Source organism: Candoia aspera, chromosome 2 (assembly GCF_035149785.1).
Source record: "Candoia aspera isolate rCanAsp1 chromosome 2, rCanAsp1.hap2, whole genome shotgun sequence".
NCBI lineage: Eukaryota > Metazoa > Chordata > Lepidosauria > Squamata > Boidae > Candoia > Candoia aspera.
Genome location: NC_086154.1, coordinates 12,631,481 through 12,653,981, shown reverse-complemented (window position 1 = coordinate 12,653,981; position 22,501 = coordinate 12,631,481). Strand labels below are relative to the sequence as shown.

The 22,501-nt window shown below is 44.0% G+C and overlaps 1 protein-coding gene across 1 annotated transcript in view; it reads right to left on the bottom strand.

The window, feature by feature from the left end:
* The window catches only part of LOC134489876 (uncharacterized), a 112,007-nt gene that overhangs the window by 15,608 nt on the left and 73,898 nt on the right, over positions 1 to 22,501 (bottom strand). Inside the window, exons 20-26 of the mRNA XM_063292748.1 lie at positions 20,841 to 21,044; positions 18,181 to 18,366; positions 15,258 to 15,431; positions 9,928 to 10,023; positions 8,711 to 8,847; positions 4,083 to 4,221; positions 256 to 408 (exon numbers count right to left, since the gene is read on the bottom strand). Of these exons, the coding sequence (XP_063148818.1) occupies positions 256 to 408; positions 4,083 to 4,221; positions 8,711 to 8,847; positions 9,928 to 10,023; positions 15,258 to 15,431; positions 18,181 to 18,366; positions 20,841 to 21,044 (1,089 nt within the window). The remainder of the gene's footprint in view (positions 1 to 255; positions 409 to 4,082; positions 4,222 to 8,710; positions 8,848 to 9,927; positions 10,024 to 15,257; positions 15,432 to 18,180; positions 18,367 to 20,840; positions 21,045 to 22,501) is intronic.

Below are 22,501 nucleotides of genomic sequence, written 5' to 3'. Positions count from 1 at the left end.
ACTTGAATCCGGGATGTAAGTAGATTTTGGAGGATGAGGGGAAAAGGGGGCAGGGGGAAGGATAAAAATATAAAACAAGTTCTCTTGAATATACATACTAAGAGATACTTGAGCCCTCTGTAGATCTAGTTTAAGCTGCAAAGTAGGGAATAGATTTCTTAAATGGATAAATATCATAAAAGTTTTTTCTCAAAAATATTAAAAAGTAGCTGCCCTACCAGCAAAGTATGGTTTTTAGTGATTTTTTCCCCTCACCATCACTCAGGAGGATGATCACATGGCGTGTGGAATTGGAAATAGGAGGAGGGTTCAATCCACGTCTCCTTTCATCCGCTTCCTGGGAAACCATCATTTCATAGACAGCTTGCAGGCCTTTCTTGATGTTGGTTCCTGGCTTTTGCCTATGGTCTAGAGAATAAAGAAGAAGAAGACGAATTAAAATCACACACTTTGCATTCTTTGCAGCTGGCTAGCCTTAGATCTGGTTTAGTATATGGGCTACACATGCAGCAGCAATATAACCTAGCTGGTCTTCAGACCCCCCACTTCAGAAAAACATCAACAGCTGCCATTCTTCAGTGTTGAATTTTTCTCAGCTTCAAGATTTCTTATGCTATTAAACATTCTGAATGTATGTTATTACTGTTGGAAGTGTTAGCAAATCAGCATGCCTCAATTAGCATGTAAATTGAGTTTGTTCCCAAGATGCAACTCTCCATGCTTGTTAGAGGAAGCTGTTTGTTGCCACTCCTACTTCCTCTCCCTCTCTTCCTTCTTCTACTCCATCAGGAGCTAAGCACACGGCTCCATATCTCCGGGCACCATGCGGTGGGCCTGGAATTCCCATTTTCTTCCATGCAGCTCTTGGCAGCTATAGGGCTGAGACTTTAGGGTAAATTAAGTTTAGAAAGAACAGAAGATACAAGGAACTTCATTTTCCACTGAAGATGGATATAACTGAACCAACAATAAAGTCAGTAAGAATCCTTTTACTTATCTTAAACCTACTTTGTCTAAGTGTGTGATCCTTTATGCTTGGGAGGGCTGAATGTATAAGATCAATAACCTGTGTTTCTCTGATGTGCTCATTAAAGCTATCTAAGATAATAGTCTTTTTCTGTGCACAGTTTCTCAGCTGTGTTACGCTCTGCTCCATTAGGTGGTTCTAGCAGGCCAGTAATGGCTTCAAATACATCCTAGCTGGTAGGATGCAGGTAACAATATATTGGCTTCCAAAATAGTCTATACCATAGACTAGAGATTCTAGCTTGCATAGAATTTATTTATTTTACTTATTTATTATTCAAATTTTGCTGCCGCCCATCGCCCCCAAAAGAGGGACTCTGGCCAGTTTACAATAAATAATAAATGATTAAAATCCTATAAAAATAAAGCAATTTACAGATATAAAATACAATATAAATAAATATAACATCCAAGAGGCTATAGTATTGCATGAAAACACTTGAGGTAAATCATGCCTGAGCTTGGGTGAGGTTTGTGGCATCCTGGCCAAATGTGCCAAAAGAGACCAGTTCTGGTTTTCTAGTTATGGTATGCTGCATGTGGACACATAACCACACTGGTAACATAGTCTATACCTTCTTTATCTTACTAAAAAGTGTTATGTGAAAGCCTCAAGTGATCATAGCCATGATGGATGGTAGAGTATGGTGCCATCTGGGGATGATCATGTCTCATGGAAGATTGAGATTAGAAACTTAAGAAGAGCACAGCGTGAACTAAAAGAAATAAAGGTGTATTGAGTGTCTGTGAAACTTCGAAAAAGTGAGAAGGTTGTCACAGATCTGACTGAAGGTGGTCTAACCTTGGGGAGTGGAGTTGAAGAATACATGTAAAAAAGTAAAGGCGCAGATTTAACTATCAATAAAAGGCTATAGGTCTTCTAGATTGTTGTGGGTAAGTATAAAAGTATGAATCTTAGACTGATACTAGTTCCATGTTAGACTACAGTGGAGGTGACAATGAAAGATCCGGGAATAACTTTGGGAAAAAAATTGAACAATATTCTGAATGCATCCAATTCAGGGGAAATTTTTTCTGCTAAATGATATGAGTGTTTTGGTGGGAAGGGGAGGGAAGAGCACAAAAAATGTTATTAGGTTATTTGGAGATCCAAGAAGGAACGAGAAGGGTGATCTTAGAAACAACTCTGTGGGTTTCAAATACTGTGCGTGGTTGAAGTGTAAATCTATTCATGCATACACAGCAGAGAGGAACTGGAGCTTGACTGATTTGATCAAATCATCACTTCGATGATTTCATGACAAAAGACAGAGAATTTGTAAAGGATACAAGGGGAATGAGAGGTTCTGAATTTGAGACAGACCATATCTTCGTGGTATATAACAACATTAGAAAATAGATCAATTCCCAGTAGAATGATTGGAAAGGGAATGTAAGGAAAAAGACTTAAGGATGTAGAAGCTGCTTGGAATTGAATAGAAAACATACAGAGTGCCACATAAGTGTGTGAAGTTATTTACTGGAAGTACGAAAAAGGCTTCTTGGTGGAATTATGAAATGAGAGGTTATGGATGAGAAAAATGTGTATAAGAGAATGATGGCTGTAAAAATGAAAATGAGAGAAAGCTTTTATAATGTGTTCAGAGACAAAACATAGTTGCAAAATATATGGTCAAGGAGGACAAGGAATATTGAAGACTAACAGAGGAAATGCAATTTTGGTGCAAAGAAAATATGGGAAATGGGTAAAGAGCTCTAAACAAGGACCTGCATGCAATTAGAAACAAAAAATGTTGAAATGATTTGGGATGAAACCGAAGTGAGGAATGCTGGAAGACTATACTGAAGATTCATGTGGTATGACTGTGATATGTCAAAGAGTGGAAGTGAAATGAATGTAATAAATGTTACTGTTTTAAAAAAAACTTCACGGAAAGGAAGTCGTAAATAACGTGAGAATGCTGAAAAATGATAAGGCTGCAAATGTAGATGGTGTAACTGGAGAACTGTTAAAATGCTGAAAAATGATAAGGCTGCAGGTGTAGATGGTGTAACTGGAGAACTGTTAAAATATGGGTGTGTTTTGCTAATGGAATGTCTTGTTTCATTTCAGGAAGTCTGAAATTGCACCTGTCAATTGGAAGAATGCTATTAGGGTTCCCCTAAGTAAAAGATAACAAGAGAAAATGCAAAAGTTAGGGGTAGATTAGTTTGTCAATGTCCCCGGGAAGGGGTTTGGGGCAATTCTGATCAAAAGGATACAAGAGCTTGCTATAACCAAATGTGGAAAGTGCAGTAGGGCTTTGAAGAGATTGTGGTAGTTTATTGAGAATTGTATGAACGTGAGGTGACAAATGTAGCATAGATTTAGAGCATGTTGGCTGGGGAATTCTGGGGGTTGAAGTCCACACATCTTAAAGTTGCTGAGGTTGAATAACACTGATTTAGAGGAATTATATGATAAAATGGAGAGGCTTGAATTACAAAACTTTTTACAGTATTTGAATATAGAGTTGAAGGTAGTCTGCTGGGTGAGAGAACTATATATGAAAAAACGTTCTTTGTGGTGATAACCAGCATCTTAATTTTTACCCAGAGGCCTACTGGTAACTAGTGCAGCTTAAAAGGCAGAGGTGCTACATGGGCATGCTGTGGCCACTGCATGCTGGACAAGCTGCAGCTTCCAAGTCCTCTTCAAGGGTAGTGCCATGGAGAGTTCATTGCAACAGTCCAAACATGAGGCAGCCAAAGCATGAGCAACTGTCCTAACAGCCTTCTGGTCCAGGTATGGGTGCAACTAGCACACTAAATGAATTTGTGCAAAGGACTTTCTTGCCACAGCTGCTGCCTCCTATTTGAGCAGGGTTGCGAGTCCAAGAAAAGCCCCCTCCCAACTGCACACCAGTCCCCAAGCAGGAAGTGCAATCCTATTCAGGATTAAAGATGAAGTATGAAGTAAAGATGAAGTATCTCCATACCCAGGTAAGTAGGACACTGTCTTCATGGACCATTTTTTGCTGTAAATACTATTAAAACATTGCACAAATCCTCTGGCTCGACCCATCTCCCTGGCAAAAATCAGGAATATACTTCACCGGCATATTTGACTTTTTCTAGTAGCTCAATTGCCCAGGCCGCATCACTGCTTCTTGGATTCATTGTGCTCAAAACCTCTTTGCTGTGGGTGGCAAAAGTGACGATACCGTAATTGGGGGAGACGTCATAGCTGGAGATCTACAAAAGGAAACCGGGAGGCAAGAAGAAGCTTGACTCATATGGCATTTCTCCTCCTGAATTTGTTAACATTCAGTCCCAAGGGCAATGTGGGAATGGCTCAGAGGACATTACTCTGTTTCAGCACACAAAGTCTTCCCACCCGCAAGCATTTGCTAGCGAGGGAAAGCTATAAGCCCCAGGACTCTCTCCCCGGCCTATTTTTGTTTACTGTAGACTTACCGATGTGGCAACGTCCACAAAAGTTCTGGAATACCCTATTCTGGAACTTCTGCAAAAAAGTTCTAGACTGCCCTGTTCTAGAACTTCTGCCAAGTTCTAGAATACCCCTCTTCTGGAACTTCTGCCAAGTTCTAGAATACCCTATTCGATTTTTAAAAAAGAACTTTATTGATTTTCAAAGTATAGCTAAAATACAAAATATAGAATATAGATAAGACAGAGTATAGAACTAAAGAGAAAAGAAAAACTATAAAAGTGCACAGCTAGATAGAAAGCGGAAAAAGACAGTGCCTTCCGACCTTCTCCAGTACAGATAATTTTTGTTGTTTATTCATTCAGTCGCTTCCGACTCTTCGTATAAATGCATAGAATACCCTATTCCGGAGCTTTGCAGAAGTGGCCACATTGGTAAGGCACAACAGCAGTTGAGCTCTCTCGGGGCAGAAGCTAACAATAAATAATTTGTCTTGAATTCAGCCCCTCAGGCACTACTTAGAGATGCAAATAGCTCAGTATAAATCTATTCCATCTTACTGTTCTTGTTTTAAAAAAAATAAACCGATGAGCAATTATGGATTATCAAGGGAATGAAAAGTAGGCAGAAGGACTAAGGGATCCGCAAAAGGACAGTGAATCTTGCCACAATTTTTGGCAGTTGTCATCCAAAAAGAGCACCAAGGGCTGCTGCAAGGAGGATCCAGGACCTCTAGCTTAAAGACTAACTCTTGTTAAACCTGATACTGTTCATATATTTCCTTCCACATATTCATATGACTTTGCTTCTTCATTATCAAGCCTCCATAGAGAGACCAGAATTTATTTCAAATATTGGCCATCCTGTTCAAGAGACAAGACCTTACTTCAGGGTTAGGATGTCCCTTAGTTCCCACTAGACTGTCTCTTTCTCATCTGGCTTTTTCTAAAAGGAGTTGTTTTAATAATAATAGTAATAATAACAACAACAATAATAAACTGATAGAAGAGAATATGAGTAGTTTAGGGTTGAACAGTGGAGTCCTTGCTGCTCTCTGAGCCTTGTTGTTTTCTCGCAGACGTTTCATGGCCAGACCAGGCAACATCTTCAGTGCGAAGAGGGAGGGGGCCTTGCTCTCAGTTTATACACCGTGGCTTGACCTGCTTGTGTTGGTGGGGGTGTTGTTCTCTCCTTGGGAGTTCCTTGATTGGGCTGTTGTTTGCTGCTGGGTTGATTGCCTGAGTTGATAGTTCCTTGATTAGGGTGTCTTGTGCTGTTTGATGGTTCATCTGGTGTTAATCCTAGTGCTGATTTTTGCATATCTGGGTGTGGATTGCTGGCCAGGGAGTGTACTGGTCTTTTGGCTTTTCTATTGTCTCTTTTGAATGGTATGTAAATGTTGTTTACCTCTATGTGTCTGTTGATGGCTGCTTTGTCTGAATGCCAGGCTTCCAGGAATTCTCTGGCGTTTTTGGATTTGACTTGATTTAAGATGCTCCCCGTTTCCCAGTTGAAACTATGGTTGAGTCTGTCCAAGTGTTGTGAGATTAAGGAGTTCTCATTGTGCCTTCTGACTGCTGGTTGGTGTTTCTGGATGCGCTCTGCTAGTCTTCTGCCTGTCTGTCCCACATAGCGGCTGTTACAGTCTTTGCATTGTATGTTGTACATAACTCCTGTTTTTCCTTCTTGGGCTATTGGGTCTTTTGGCTTGCTTAATATGTTTTGAAGAGTTTTAGTTGGTTTATGTGCTACGGTGATGCCGTGTGGTTGTAACAGTCTGTTGGTGGTTTCTGAGATGTTTCTGATGTATGGCAGTGTTATCCTTTTCATGGTTTCCATCGGTTGGGTTGTAGTGGGTTGGGTGGTGAGGCGCTTTTTGATAAAGCTGAGCGGGTATCCATTTTGTTGGAAGATGCTGTGCAGATGTTCTTTTTCTTTTTTCTGGTGTTCTGGGTGGCTGCAGTGTGTAAGTGCCCATCTGAATAATGTTCTTACACAGCTTCTCTTGTGGGAGGTTGGATTGTTACTTTGGTAGTGGAGCACTTGGCTGGTGTGGGTAGCTTTCCTGTAGGCTTGTGTTTCTAGCCATCATTTCCTCTGCTGATGAGGATGTCCAAGAAGGGTAGTGTGTTATTGTTTTCTTCTTCCCTTGTGAATTTTATTCCATTAAAGATGTTATTGATGGTTTTGTGGGTTTCTTCCAGTTGTTTCTTTTGTATTATGACAAAAGTGTCATCTACATACCGGATCCATACTTTGGGTTGTATGTGTGGGAGTGCTGTCCTTTCCAGACGCTGCATTACGATCTCTGCTATAAGTCCTGAAATCGGTGATCCCATGGGTGTTCCTTTGATCTGTTGGTATATTTCTCCATCAGACTGAAAATAGGTCGTAAGGCAGAGGTTGATGAGGTCCATTATCCTGGGTATTTCTATTTTGGTGTATTTGGCTTTTATTTTATTAGGGTGTATTGTTCTGTTTGATGGTTCATCTGGTGCTAATCCTGGTGTTAATCTTTGCTTATCTGGGCGTTGATTGCTGGCAAGGAGGTGTTCTGGTTTAGACTAGCAGAGCCTATCCATGAACACCAACTAGCAGTCAGAAGGCACAATGAAAACGCCATAACCTCACACCACATCGACAGACTCAACCATACTTTCGACTGAGAGCATCCTAGACCAAGCTAAGTCCAAAAACGCTAGGGGATTCCTGGAAGCCTGGCACTCAGACAAGTCAGCCATCAACAGGCACGTAGAGATAAACAACATTTACACACCATTCAAAAGAGACAACAAAAAGCTAAAAAGAAAACAAAAAGACCAGAACACCTCCTCGCCAACAATCAACACTCAGAGACGCAAAGATTAACACCAGGATTAACACCAGATGAACAATCAAGCAGTACACAATTCACCCTAATTAAGGAACTATTGACTCAGGCAATCAACCCAGCAGCAAACAACAGCCTAATCAAGGAACTCCCAAGGAGAGAACCGCACCCCCACCAACACAAGCAGGGCAAGCCACGGTGTATCAACAGGGAGCAGACCCCCCTCCCTTCTAGCACTGAAGATGTTGCCTAGTTGGACAACGAAACGTCTGCAAACAAACAACCAAGGACTCCACAAAAAAGAAACTGCCATGCTGCAAAGCAGACTACACTAGCCTTCAGCCTCATTTTTATTTGCCGGAATGGCTTTCAGCTTTACAAAGGTCCCTATGGGATGGTAGAGAATATTTTGTGAAGCTAATTCATCCAGCAAATGAGAATTTTACGTCTGGCCATGCCCACGGCGGCAGCCATTTCTCAATGGCTGTCCACATTGCCAGTGTGCCCTTGTTCTAAAATGTTGTTTACCCCGCCTTAATTTCATCATTTATACCGTGTATCTCAGACTTGGCAACCTTAATGATGAGAACGGAAATGGCAGAAACTGGAATAGAGGGAACTAATACTGAGTCAGCATCTGATAATGAGCCTGCATATGAGAATACGTGCATTTGTGCTGAAACCTGTATTCAATATCCTTGTCAGAAGTTTTACTCAATGACATGTTTTTGTAATTTTTGAAAACAGCTGTATGCTTTATTTAGTATTCAAATTTTGCTACTGCCCATCTCCCCCAAAAGAGGGACTTACGATTTTCTTGGTTGCTTTTGTAATCTCTGAACACAGCTATATGTTTTGTGATTGATTTCTATGTATCCTTGAAGATAACTGTATGATTTGTGATTTCCTTGTATGAGCTTGACCTGGCGTAGGGATGCAGGAAACCAGCTGTGGTCAGCCTGATAAGGTGGGTCATGGCTTGGGCAGCTGACAGGACATGCAAGATTGATAAGGTTATGGTAAGTTTGTTTTTGATCTGTTCCCAAAATTGCTAAAATTGTAAGAAACCAGCTGTGAGCTGATTGTATTTCTTTTGTCTCAAGATAGTTTAAAAGCAGGGATCTGTGGCTTGCTCAGGACTCTCCCCCTTAGCGGAGAGTCTCCACGTATCTCAGAGCTCTGAAATAAAGTGGATATAAAAAGTCTGGTTTTCATCTTGGTGTTTTGTTTGCTTCACACCAAGTCCCGAACCTGGCACCTTGGGTCTATCGGCTTGACCCAAACATTAAGATCTGTGGACTTCAACTCCCAGAATTCCCCAGCCAGCATTCTGGCTGGGGAATTTTGGGAGTTGAACTCCACATGTTTTAAAGTTGCCAAGTTTGAGAAACACTGGTTTAGAACTAATATCGGGGCCCTCTTGGTACAGGAGTGAGCAAAGAAACTTTCCAAGTCTTCCATACCTTCTCAATCAACTTGATTGTAGCATTCTGTGTGTCCTTGAAATCTTTTCTCGAAATACTTCTTGAGGCATCAAGGACAAAGTAGATATTCATTGTGCCGCCTTTCTTAATGACAATCTTACGCTTCCCTGTAGAGGCTGGGAGATGAAGACAACTAGAATTCATGGCTTGTTTCTCCAATTATGTGCAATTTTGACATACTGGACATTCTTTCTAGGGAATGAAGGAATTGCAACTTGCTGGCCCATAATCAATCAGTCAACTGGAATAGTTGATGTGAGGCCCCCATTTTTGTTTCTTTTCTTTTCTTTTTTAATTTCCAAGGCTCAGGATGGAAGAGCCAAATCATCAGATTATGAAGATACCAAGGTAGGCAAATATACAACATGCTTTACAAAACATGGGGAGGGCCAAGTCTCTCTTTCCATGACTGAGCATGCTTAAAAACACTGGCTTAACACTGAAGGGGAAAACTATACGCATGATACTACTGGAATGGAATAACCTGGAAGAAGGTATAGCTAAATTAGCACTCTGCACTACAACATACTGTTGAAAATGTCATTGATGGAAATTAGAATCAGGAGCTATTTCCTTGACAACTGGGAAATACATCTCTGTATTTTGGGGTGAGATTCTACCCAGAGTTTCAAGAGCATTGCATTGGTCCAGATGAGGGTGGAAGACAGATACGTCTATGAGTAACAGCAGCTGGCAGTCTGACAGGCATCTGCACAGAGAGAACGGGGTTCTCAGAGGAAGAGGGGTGCCCAAGATACTATGGGTAGAATCTTCTGCCTTGGAGGAGCCCCAGATATTTGCTTCCATTTTTGCTCAACTAGTGATCGGCTTGTATATTTAGGAAAATATTACTCAGTGTCTTAGTTGCACAGTAATGCTTTTAACAATTCTCATAGAAGAGAATATCCGTAGCTCAGGGTTGAACTGTGCAGTCCCTGGTGTTCTCTGAGCTTGGCTGTTGGCTTGCAGACGTTTCATTACCCGACTAGGTAACATCATCAGTGCGAATGGGTTCTGTGGGTTAACTCCCTTGAATGTTTATGGAAAGAAGACGCAATGAAATTCCATTAAATTGCCCTAGAGTATTTTACTACTCAGAGAAACTGAGAGCATCTAACAACGTAATTGTGCTCTATCACTTTATGCTAGGAGGAGAACTATATTGATCCAAGCCTGCTCCATTTACAAAGACTTACAGACATTTCTGTTAGCATCTGCAGCTTCAGCAGCTTCAGTCAAAGAAGAGATGAACTGGGAGGCAACCTCTTGTGGGCTGTCAAAAGTGAATGGCTCTGGGAAGGAACAGGAGGCCGAATTAGCAACAGAACATAAGAGATGATGCACAAAAATAAATAGTGCTATTTTTATGCAAAGCAGAATTAAAATATTAGGAAGGGAAGATGGCACATTTTGCTGCCCTGGGCCCCTTTGTGACAAACACAGAAGACTCTCTGGAGCTATCGGTCTGGTCCATTTTATGGACATTATATATATCATTGTTGTTGTTTATTTGTTCAGTCGCTTCCAACTCTCCGTGACTTCATGGACCAGCCCACGCCAGAGCTTCCTGTCGGTCGTCAACACCCCCAGCTCCCCCAGGGACGAGTCCGTCACCTCTAGAATATCATCCATCCATCTTGCCCTTGGTCGGCCCCTCTTCCTTTTGCCCTCCACTCTCCCCAGCATCAGCATCTTCTCCAGGCTGTCCTGTCTTCTCATGATGTGGCCAAAGTATTTCAGTTTTGCCTTTAATATCATTCCCGCAAGTGAGCAGTCTGGCTCGATTTCCTGGAGTCTGGACTGGTTATATATATCATTACCTATGTAATTAATATGCCAGTATTCTATATAGGTTTTAGTGGTGCATTTAATCTATATGGTTTTTAGTAAAAATACTGTATTATTACTGAAATATTCTTTGAGATAATTTCCTCCACTCCCATTTCCCTGATGTCCTATTTTTAAACAAAGCTTGCTTGCTTATTGATTTGATGGATATCCACCGCAATCAAAAGACTCTTTGCCAGCACAAATCTAATAAGTAAATGAATTCCCCTGATGTAAATACGTATATAAGGAAGTTTTCCAGGATAAGTTTCTTTCTTGGTTTTGTATTCAGCTTTCAGACAATGGTTATTTTTCAGATGCGCATTCCCTAAAATGATATTTATTGTAAATTTTTGATTAGTGAAAAACCAACACGCTGAGATTTGGCCCAATCTTGGCGCTGAAGCCACGGCGTTCATTAAGGTGAATTTCATCCACTAGCTCCAATTAGAAATCCGTGGCTGATTTTTTCCTGCATTTCTAAGCGACTACATAAAATCTCCTTCAGCAAAGGATCGTTACCTTGTCGTGGTGCTGGAGCTTGAGCACCTCAATGATGCCATGAGCTAAACCGTGAAGGGCCACCCAAGACGGGAAGGTCATGACAGAGAGGTCAGACTAAATGCGATCCCTGGGGAAGGTAATGGCAACCCACCCCAGTATTCTTGCCGTGAAAACTAAATGGATCAGTACAACCAGAGATATGTCGGTATACCATCGGAAGTTGAGACCCCCAGGTCGGAAGATGGTCAAAATGCTACTGGGGAGGAACAGAGGATGAGCTCAACTAGCCCCAGACGTGATGACGCAGCTAGCTCAAAGCCGAAAGGACGGCTAGCGGCCGACGGTGCTGGTGGTGAACGGCGAATCCGATGTTCTAAGGATCAACACACCATCGGAACCTGGAATGTAAGATCTATGAGCCAGGGCAAATTGGATGTGGTTATTGGTGAGATGTCAAGATTAAAGATAGACATTCTGGGCGTCAGTGAACTGAAATGGACTGGAATGGGCCACTTCACATCAAATGACCACCAGATCTACTACTGCGGACAAGAGGACCACAGAAGAAATGGAGTAGCCTTCATAATTAATAGTAAAGTGGCTAAAGCAGTGCTTGGATACAACCCAAAAAACGACAGAATGATCTCAATTCGAATTCAGGGCAAGCCATCTAACATCACAGTGATCCAAATATACGCCCCAACCACAAATGCTGAAGAAGCTGAAGTAGAGCAGTTCTATGAGGATCTGCAGCACCTACTGGACAACACGCCTAAAAGAGATGTTATTTTCATCACAGGAGACTGGAATGCTAAGGTGGGCAGTCAAATGACACCTCGAATTACAGGTAAGTATGGCCTGGGAGAACAAAACGAAGCAGGACACAGGCTGATAGAATTTTGCCAAGACAATTCACTCTGCATAACAAACACTCTCTTCCAACAACCTAAGAGACGGCTTTATACATGGACTTCACCAGATGGACAACACCGAAATCAGATTGATTACATCCTTTGCAGCCAAAGGTGGTGGACATCTGTACAGTCGGTAAAAACAAGGCCTGGAGCTGACTGTAGTTCCGATCACGAACTTCTTCTTGCACAATTTAGGATCAGACTAAAGAGATTAGGGAAGACCCACAGATCAGCTAGATATGAGCTCACTAATATTCCTAAGGAATATGCAGTGGAGGTGAAGAATAGATTTAAGGGACTGGACTTAGTAGATAAGGTCCCGGAAGAACTCTGGACAGAAGTTGACAGCATTGTTCAGGAGGCAGCAACAAAATACATCCCAAAGAAAGAGAAAACCAAGAAGGCAAAATGGCTGTCTGCTGAGACACTAGAAGTAGCCCAAGAAAGAAGGAAAGCAAAAGGCAACAGTGATAGGGGGAGATATGCCCAATTAAATGCAAAATTCCAGAGGTTAGCCAGAAGAGATAAGGAATTATTTTTAAACAAGCAATGCGCGGAAGTGGAAGACGACAATAGAATAGGAAGGACAAGAGACCTCTTCCAGAAAATTAGAAACATTGGAGGTAAATTCCAGGCAAAAATGGGTATGATCAAAAACAAAGATGGCAAGGACCTAACAGAAGAAGAAGAGATCAAGAAAAGGTGGCAAGAATATACAGAAAACCTGTATAGGAAGGATAACAATATCGGGGATAGCTTTGACGGTGTGGTCGGTGAGCTAGAGCCAGACATCCTGAAGAGTGAGGTTGAGTGGGCCTTAAGAAGCATTGCTAATAACAAGGCAACAGGAGACGACGGCATCCCAGCTGAACTGTTCAAAATCTTGCAAGATGATGCTGTCAAGGTAATGCATGCTATATGCCAGCAAAGTTGGAAAACACAAGAATGGCCATCAGACTGGAAAAAATCAACTTATATCCCCATACCAAAAAAGGGAAACACTAAAGAATGTTCAAACTATCGAACAGTGGCACTCATTTCACATGCCAGTAAGGTAATGCTCAAGATCCTGCAAGGTAGACTTCAGCAGTTCATGGAGCGAGAATTGCCAGATGTACAAGCTGGGTTTAGAAAAGGCAGAGGAACTAGAGACCAAATTGCCAATATCCGCTGGATAATGGAAAAAGCCAGGGAGTTTCAGAAAAACATCTATTTCTGTTTTATTGACTATTCTAAAGCCTTTGACTGTGTGGACCATAAGAAATTGTGGCAAGTTCTTAGTGGTATGGGGATACCAAGTCATCTTGTATGCCTCCTGAAGAATCTGTATAACGACCAAGTAGCAACAGTAAGAACAGACCACGGAACAACAGACTGGTTTAAGATTGGGAAAGGAGTACGGCAGGGCTGTATACTCTCACCCTACCTATTCAACTTGTATGCAGAACACATCATGCGACAAGCTGGCCTTGAGGAATCCAAGGCTGGAGTTAAAATCGCTGGAAGAAACATTAACAATCTCAGATATGCAGATGATACCACTTTGATGGCTGAAAGTGAAGAGGAACTGAGGAGCCTTATGATGAAGGTGAAAGAAGAAAGTGCAAAAGCTGGTTTGCAGCTAAACCTCAAAAAAACCAAGATTATGGCAACCAGCTTGATTGATAACTGGCAAATAGAGGGAGAAAATGTAGAAGCAGTGAAAGACTTTGTATTCCTAGGTGCAAAGATTACTGCAGATGCTGACTGCAGTCAGGAAATCAGAAGACGCTTAATCCTTGGAAGAAGAGCAATGACAAATCTCGATAAAATAGTTAAGAGCAGAGACATCACACTGACAACAAAGGCCCGCATAGTTAAAGCAATGGTGTTCCCTGTAGTAACATATGGCTGCGAGAGCTGGACCATAAGGAAGGCTGAGCGAAGGAAGATTGATGCTTTTGAACTGTGGTGTTGGAGGAAAATTCTGAGAGTGCCTTGGACTGCAAGAAGATCCAACCAGTCCATCCTCCAGGAAATAAAGCCAGACTGCTCACTTGAGGGAATGATATTAAAGGCAAAACTGAAATACTTTGGCCACATAATGAGAAGACAGGACACCCTGGAGAAGATGCTGATGCTGGGGAGAGTGGAAGGCAAAAGGAAGAGGGGCCGACCAAGGGCAAGATGGATGGATGATATTCTAGAGGTGACGGACTCGTCCCTGGGGCAGCTGGGGGTGTTGACGACCGACAGGAAGCTCTGGCGTGGGCTGGTCCATGAAGTCACGAAGAGTCGGAAGCGACTAAACGAATAAACAACAAACAACATAAAATCTCATTTAAATTCTGCTCCCTGCGAATTGTGGAATAGAAATGGCTTCATATGCTAGGAAGAACTTTTGTAAGGAGAATGACAAAGCAAGTAAAACAGGAGAGAAGTCCATCCATGGTCACCTGTCATGGTGAGCTCCAATTCAGAAGCGGAGACAAATCATGCACAGCCAGATCCAGATTCAGAGAGAGAGCAACGGCTCAGCGGCTGCAGGCGGAGGGGCAGGGCTGTCCGCACAGCTCCCACCCGTCTCTGAAGAGGCTGAGTTGCCACCCCGCCCAGCGCGAGGGCTCACCGTGCAGAGCAGAGAGCAGAACGAAGGCACGCTGCGAGATTCCTCGCAAGGAAGGAGCCTTCCCCTCTGAAGTGAGCCACACCGGGACTGCTCTTATTTAAGAAGAGCTACCGGCTCAAGCCTCTCTGTGGCGACAAGTGTTCACAAACCCAGACTCTGTGTGCCTTGCCTTTGGACTTGAACCCGTGTGACCGTGACTCTGAACCTGGACCAGCCGACCTCGCTACAGCGTTTTGGACTCTTGGATTCCCCCTGACTATTCTTGTGCCTGCTCCTTGGATTTTGGACTGTCTCTCTAGGCAAGTTTGCTGGACTTGTGGGGGCTTGATTTCTTTTGTGCCCGTGTGTGCGTCTGCACGTACCTTTCTCTCTGCTGCCTGCGATTTGTTTAAAACTCATCTGGTAGAGGTTTGCTACCACCTCCCTGTGTCCTTGTGTGCGCTTGGCCTGGGACAGGACAGTCACCTAACCATGGTTTGGACATTATATCTGAAGCTTGCCTTTCTGACACCACCCCTGAACGCAACAACAAAACCAAACTGTAACGAAGGTATGGCATCCCTACACAATAGATCTGGTAACCAGGAATGCCTCTCACAGCCCCAGGGTTCCCATGTTCAGCATTTGACCCCCATTTCCAGATCCCATCAGACACTCCATCCCCTTTGCTCACGCCAACACTCTGGTTCTGTTCCACTCCAGCTTCTTGATTCTTGGCAAGTCCGTTCCTTGGATCCCACAAGAATGAGACCATTCCCACAACGGTAGTGGACCCGGTATTCTATCCGATATTCTTTGCCTTGTTTTACGCCACCAATTGGAATACCTGGGTTACTGCAGTGGCCAGCTAGGTAGGAGAAGAGAGGGCACCATTATTAAGTTGTAATTTGTAATTTTAACAGCAAATATGTCATTATGTACATAGGAAATACCTATTGGTCCTGAAAAGGCTAAGAATTATAACTATATTCTTAAAGCTAAGAATTCTCTAAGTTGCTAGGCACCTACACTTTTCCTGTTTTTTCAGGAATCCAGAAATTCCCTGTTTTTTCAGCTATCTAGTAGGATAAGCTGATGCATCTATGTCACATAGTTCGGTATTAACAAGCTAAAACGCAGCTGTACTCTTAGGTGATTTACAGATCTCTCTTTTAAATAATATCTCAGTTTGACCAGGAACTCAGTTCTTGCATGTTGATTTAGTTAATTTAAAGCAGGGTTTCTCAACCAGGGTTCTGTGGAATCCTAGGGTTCTGTGAGAGGCCATTTGGGGTTCCCTGGGAGATCACAATTCATTTTAAAAAATTCAAATTTGGACAACTTCACATGTAAGAGGTAAGTTTCACTCATTATTTTTCATTTAAAAACACTGTTAATGCATCTATACAGGCCTACACAGAGAACGACTATAATAATTTTGTAACTTCTGGCCTGTATTTGAACCTGAATGTGCAGGGGTTTCCTGACGCCTGAAAAATATTTCAGGGGTTCCTCCAGGATCAAAAGGTTGAGAAAGGCTGATTTGGAGATTCCAGTTCTCTAAATAAGAAAGTGAGTAAGTGAGTGAGTGAGTAAATAAGAGCCAGTTTAGTCTAGTGGTTAAGGCTCCAGGCTAGAAACCGGGAGACCGTGAGTTCTAGTCCCGCCTTAGGCACGAAAGCAGGCTGGGTGACCCTGGGCCAGTCTCTCTGTCTCTCCCCAAGAGCCAATCAGGCATGGTAGGAGAGTTCTAGTCCCGCCTTAGGCACGAAGCGGGCTGGGTGACCTTGGGCCAGTCCCTCTCTCTCTCCCCAAGAGCCAATCAGGTGTGGTAGGAGAGTTGTAGTCCTGCCTTAGGCATGAAAGCGGGCTGGGTGACCTTGGGCCAGTCCCTCTCTCTCTCCCCAAGAGCCAATCAGGCGTGGTAGGAGAGTTGTAGTCCTGCCTTAGGCATGAAAGCGGGCTGGGTAACCCTGGGCCAGTCCCTCTGTCTCTCCCCAAGAGCCAATCAGGCGTGGTAGGAGAGTTCTAGTCCCGCCTTAGGCACAAAAGCGGGCTGGGTGACCTTGGGCCAGTCCCTCTCTCTCTCCCCAAGAGCCAATCAGGCATGGTAGGAGAGTTCTAGTCCCGCCTTAGGCACAAAAGCGGGCTGGGTGACCTTGGGCCAGTCCCTCTCTCTCTCCCCAAGAGCCAATCAGGCATGGTAGGAGAGTTGTAGTCCTGCCTTAGGCATGAAAGCAGGCTGGGTAACCCTGGGCCAGTCCCTCTGTCTCTCCCCAAGAGCCAATCAGGCATGGTAGGAGAGTTCTAGTCCCGCCTTAGGCATGAAAGCGGGCTGGGTGACCCTGGGCCAGTGCCTCTGTCTCTCCCCAAGAGCCAATCAGGCGTGGTAGGAGAGTTGTAGTCCTGCCTTAGGCTTGAAAGCGGGCTGGGTAACCCTGGGCCAGTCCCTCTGTCTCTCCCCAAGAGCCAATCAGGCATGGTAGGAGAGTTCTAGTCCCGCCTTAGGCATGAAAGCGGGCTGGGTGACCCTGGGCCAGTCCCTCTGTCTCTCCCCAAGAGCCAATCAGGTGTGGTAGGAGAGTTCTAGTCCTGCCTTAGGCATGAAAACGGGCTGGGTGACCCTGGGCCAGTGCCTCTGTCTCTCCCCAAGAGCCGATCAGGCGTGGTAGGAGAGTTGTAGTCCTGCCTTAGGCATGAAAGCGGGCTGGGTAACCCTGGGCCAGTCCCTCTGTCTCTCCCCAAGAGCCAATCAGGCATGGTAGGAGAGTTCTAGTCCCGCCTTAGGCATGAACGCGGGCTGGGTGACCCTGGGCCAGTCCCTCTGTCTCTCCCCAAGAGCCGATCAGGTGTGGTAGGAGAGTTCTAGTCCTGCCTTAGGCATGAAAGCGGGCTGGGTGACCCTGGGCCAGTCCCTCTGTCTCTCCCCAAGAGCCGATCAGGCATGGTAGGAGAGTTCTAGTCCTGCCTTAGGCATGAAAGCAGGCTGGGTGACCCTGGGCCAGTCCCTCTGTCTCTCCCCAAGAGCCAATCAGGCATGGTAGGAGAGTTCTAGTCCCGCCTTAGGCATGAACGCGGGCTGGGTGACCCTGGGCCAGTCCCTCTGTCTCTCCCCAAGAGCCGATCAGGCGTGGTAGGAGAGTTCTAGTCCTGCCTTAGGCATGAAAGCGGGCTGGGTGACCCTGGGCCAGTCCCTCTGTCTCTCCCCAAGAGCCGATCAGGCATGGTAGGAGAGTTCTAGTCCTGCCTTAGGCATGAAAGCAGGCTGGGTGACCCTGGGCCAGTCCCTCTATCTCAGCCCAACCCACATTACAAGATTGTTGTTGTGGGGAAAATGGGAGGAGGAAGGAGTATTAGGTATGTTCCCTGCCTTGAGTTATTTATAAAAATAATAAAGGTGGGATAATTTTTTTTTTTTTAATTCTTCTGTTTAGCAAATTACGATACAGAGGGACATTCAGGCTTCATCTAGCTCACTTCTGGCTCAGTGCAGAATGACCAATTGAGTATAGAAGCTGATGGAGGATAAAGCTGATGCTATCTTTTCAAAAATGGAAAAGAGAAGTCTAAAGTGAGACCATTGGCAGGTCTTGCGCGCAATTAACTGCCCCACTCACTTCCGTCGTCACATATTGTTGTTTTTCCACTCCATTTGCCATTGGGGAGGCAGGTGCGGACTTGAGACCCAGCCATGGTGTATCCTGAGTAGCAAGTAAATGTGATGTTCTGGCTTACATTGTAATATTTCTGTGGGGGCTCATAGTCACCATTTTCAAATTCTAAAATCCTGTGGCAACGAACATCTGAAAGGAATAGCAAAAGTCAGTAAGTAGGATCACATATTTCATGGTCGTATTCTGGAATGCACCCCACCTCAACAAATTAATCCTCTCTTCCCCTTCTTGAGCCTTAAGACTGTGAACTTTTGAAAACATGCAGAGGCGTTGTCAAGCTCCTCTGACTGGGACTTGATACCTTATCACAGAACTTCAGACTTTCTATGACTTGACTTGGTTCCTAGGCCAGAACTTGGCCAAAATTTCACAGTTGTGGCTTGGCTAGAGATGAAACTTCATTACAAAAAAGAATGAACCCAAGTAAAACAGTTGATAGCCTACTGCCAGGCCATACATGTAATCTCCCTGTTGCCTTTGGCCAATCAATCAAGAAATACAATAAAACCCGAGTATCATTCTTAAAACAATTAGCTTAACACAGGGTAGTTACATTAAGAATAACTGGGCCCTTCACTGAATAGCAACTTTTCTAAAAAAAATTCTTCCTGGGGATCTCCAAAGTAGTGGATCTGTAAGTTCCTTCCTTATATCCCAATGAAAAATGCAGCACAGGAAGAAATGGGTCAAGCTTTCCAAGGCATCACAGTCACAGGGACTGATACATCTAGTGGATTAATGCTCCAAATATCACTTTTCTAGGACTGATGAGAGAAATATGTCGGAATGGGCCTTTGCAAAGGAAATCTTGAACTGGGAAGTAATGGCTTACGCACCTACTTCTTCAGAGGGAATGCAACTTTTCTACAGCAAAAGATCAAACTAACTTGGAGCCAGAGTGCTTTTGGGCAAACAGCAGCTCCATCCATTTGGAGCTTGTTTCCTTGCATCCAATCCTCACAGTTCCCAAGGGCCTGCTGAAAAAGTACCGCATGACCGTAGCGGGGCTGACAACGGCCGAGGGTAGTGATGTAAAGATGGTCATCGTCGTATTGATGATACCTCACCCTGAATTGACAGATTATATCTCCCTGTAGTTTTGCGTAGATGTTAAAAAGAATGGAGAGAGATTAGCATGAAGCATCCCACAGTGAAGTGGTCAAGGGCTCAAGCTCTTCTAACTCCACCCCAGACTGGAACCAACCATTTACAAAGGAGCGGAACCATGGCTAAACTTTGACCCTAACCCTTCCGGGCAGCCAAAAGGACACCATGGTTGATGATATCAAATGTTGCTGGGAGATCCAGCAGGACAAGAAGGACTGTACTTCCTCCATCCAGGCCATGCTGCAGGTCATCCATAAAAGCAACCAATGTGGTTGCCTGAACCCGGACTGAAAGGAAAGTAGATAACTTGCTTCATCCAGGATCTTGTGTAGTTATCACCCTACTACCATCTCTGTCACCTTCTGTCAGCCTTCCAGGTGGACCAGACACAAAACACAACCAGATGAGCTAATTCTATTTTTATTGTAAGGCTACATTAACAGAGTCTTGCAGGTCTGAACATACAAATCTCCTGCTGCCTCCTTTACAATCTGAGAAGTCCATTCTGAGCCTCTTTCTCCACCCGTTATGCAGCTGCAGGCTATGCCCTCTCTTATCTGACTGGTCCCTAGGCAGCATCTCTTTGCCCCGTTTCTCAAGGTCTTTCTCACATACAATTACACCTTCCCCCAAAAGGGACAGTTGGAGATGGGGCAGAAGTTGCCCAGAATGGCTGGACCAAAGGATGACCTCTTGAAAAATAAACACACCACTACCTCTTTCAGTGCTGGGGCATCACTCCCTTTCTCAAAGAGGCATTCACCCTAAGCTGTGTTCAGGAATAGCCTGATAGGTAACAAGTGCGGACCATCTCTGTGGCTGCAACATCATTGGTGGCACCTCAACACACGATCAAGCAGCCACTTACATTCACTTTTCCCAATCCCACCTTTAAGGAGAGTCACTGATGATGGTTTTTAAAGGCCACACGTTTTTTGGCCTTGTTATGGAGGCAGAATAGGGCTTGGCATTAACGGCTGCTCAATTTATACCTACACATTTCCTTTGATGTCAAACAAAGTTTAATGAGGAAGAAAGTCTTCCAAGATGAGAAGATACCATTTTTTGATGGTAGGTCTGTTAGGGCAGATCTTTGCCCAGCATCCCTGGTAGCAGAAGTTAAGCAGGAGGGCTTCAGTAGCTTCACACATTTAGAAGCCAGCAAAGCTATGCTCCTGTAATGCTCCCATAAATTAAGAACTTTTTAGCATCTATATCTTGGACTATATTTTTATGTAAGAATATTGTTTTACTGTATTTTAACAGCTATTCTTGTTTTATTGTAAACCGCCCAGAGATGTTCTTTGAGTGAGATGGGTGGTGACTAAATTTGAAATATAAATAAATAAATACAATGGGTCTCCCCATGAAATCAAAACAGCCCCTAAAACTATGAGCTCCAGAACAGGACATCCCCTTAGTGTATCATTGCTTTCAAGGCCAGCTGAGAGGCAGGGTCTTTTTTTTAAATTTAGACATTATGAATGTCCTCATACCTCGGCAGTGGGCCTGGTGGACGACCTTTTTATCTTCGTACGTGCTCCCGCTCGAAGGGAAAGCTCGGAACTCGGTAGGGTACGGGTATTTGCCCTCTGGGCATACATACTGAAGCAGTGTGTTGTTCTCCAGCACTAGGGTTTTGCCACCCAAAATTTCAAATTGCTGGAGGTTTGTGACATCAAAGGTAGCATCCACAGCATCTGGTAGGAAGAAGCACAAAAGAACATTAAAAGGATTCCAGTGATAACCTATTTTCTAATTCATGAATGGCCAACCTATAAGGTAAAGGTAAAGGTAAAGGTTTCCCTTGACATTAAGTCCAGTCGTGTCCGACTCTAGGGGGCGGTGGTCATCTCCGTTTCAAAGCCGAAGAGCCGGCGTTTGTCCGTAGACAGTTCTGTGGTCATGTGGCTGGCATGACTACACGGAACGCCGTTACCTGCCCGCCGAAGCGGTACCTATTAATCTACTCACATTTGCATGTTTTCGAACTGCTAGGTTGGCAGGAGCTGGGACTAGCAACGGGAGCTCACCCCGTCACGCGGATTCAAACCGCCGACCTTCCGATCGGCAAGCTCAGCAGCTCAGCAGTTTAACCCGCAGCACCACCGCGTCCCTAGGCCAACCTATAGGCTGTATGATTTTTAATTTTGTTTTTGATGACAGCAAGTCAATCTTTATTTATTGTTTTAATTGTCTTGTTGTAAACTGCTGTCATGAGCATTGATGGTGAGCAGGAGGGGGCCCCTATCCAGGGGGGAAAACGCATGCGTAGCAGTGAGGAGTTGAGCAGTCATTCAAAGAGACGCAGAACAGACCCGCCTTGACTTTTGGGGTTTATCTGTATGGGTTTTCTCATGCTTCTTCAGTTAGTTAGGATTTTCTGTCTAACGTAGCAGTAATAAAACACTAGAGACTTATTCCTCATCTCAGTGTGGTTCCTGACTGTTAGGACAACTGCCCAGAGTCCCTCCGGTGCAAGGAGATGGATGATGACAAATTTGATAAACAAACAAACAAACAAACAAATCTTGACTCCTGGCAAGTTCAGGGATAGGTCCATGCAGTTTTCCTGGCAACATTTTTCAGAAGTGTGTAAGAAACGACACCATTAGTCCCAATAATGGTCTGACTCATGCACAATTGGAATATGCAGAATTCAGGTTTGTATTCAGTGTACAGATCAGAAGAAAAGCTATGATTGAAAGCTTCCTGCCTAAACTAGCTAATTAAAACTTTCCAGTACTCCGCTCCCCACTCCTATCGCTTTCCCACCTAAGTTCTAATGGTCAGCCATACCAGGCACAGATGTCTCTGGCAGTATGACCTTGACTTCCCCCTTCCTAGCCCAAACAGCAAAGATTCACACTCCTTGCAATTCCCTCCTCCCTTCTTGTTCTTGACACACGTTGACTCATCATGGCGGATGAACACGATCAAATGTTTCAGCAACCACTTGATCATGGAGTCTGACAAAGTGGTTTGCCCTAGGCTGAGAGAAAGAGACTGTCCCAAAGCCCCCCAGCATTGGCTTCATGCCTTAGGCTCACAGTCTCCTGGTTTTTTCTCTAGCATCTTTAACCACTACCCCAAACTGACATTCTAAACTCTTTGTAGCCTTCTGCTAATATGGTTAGGCCATGGGCACAGAACTTCT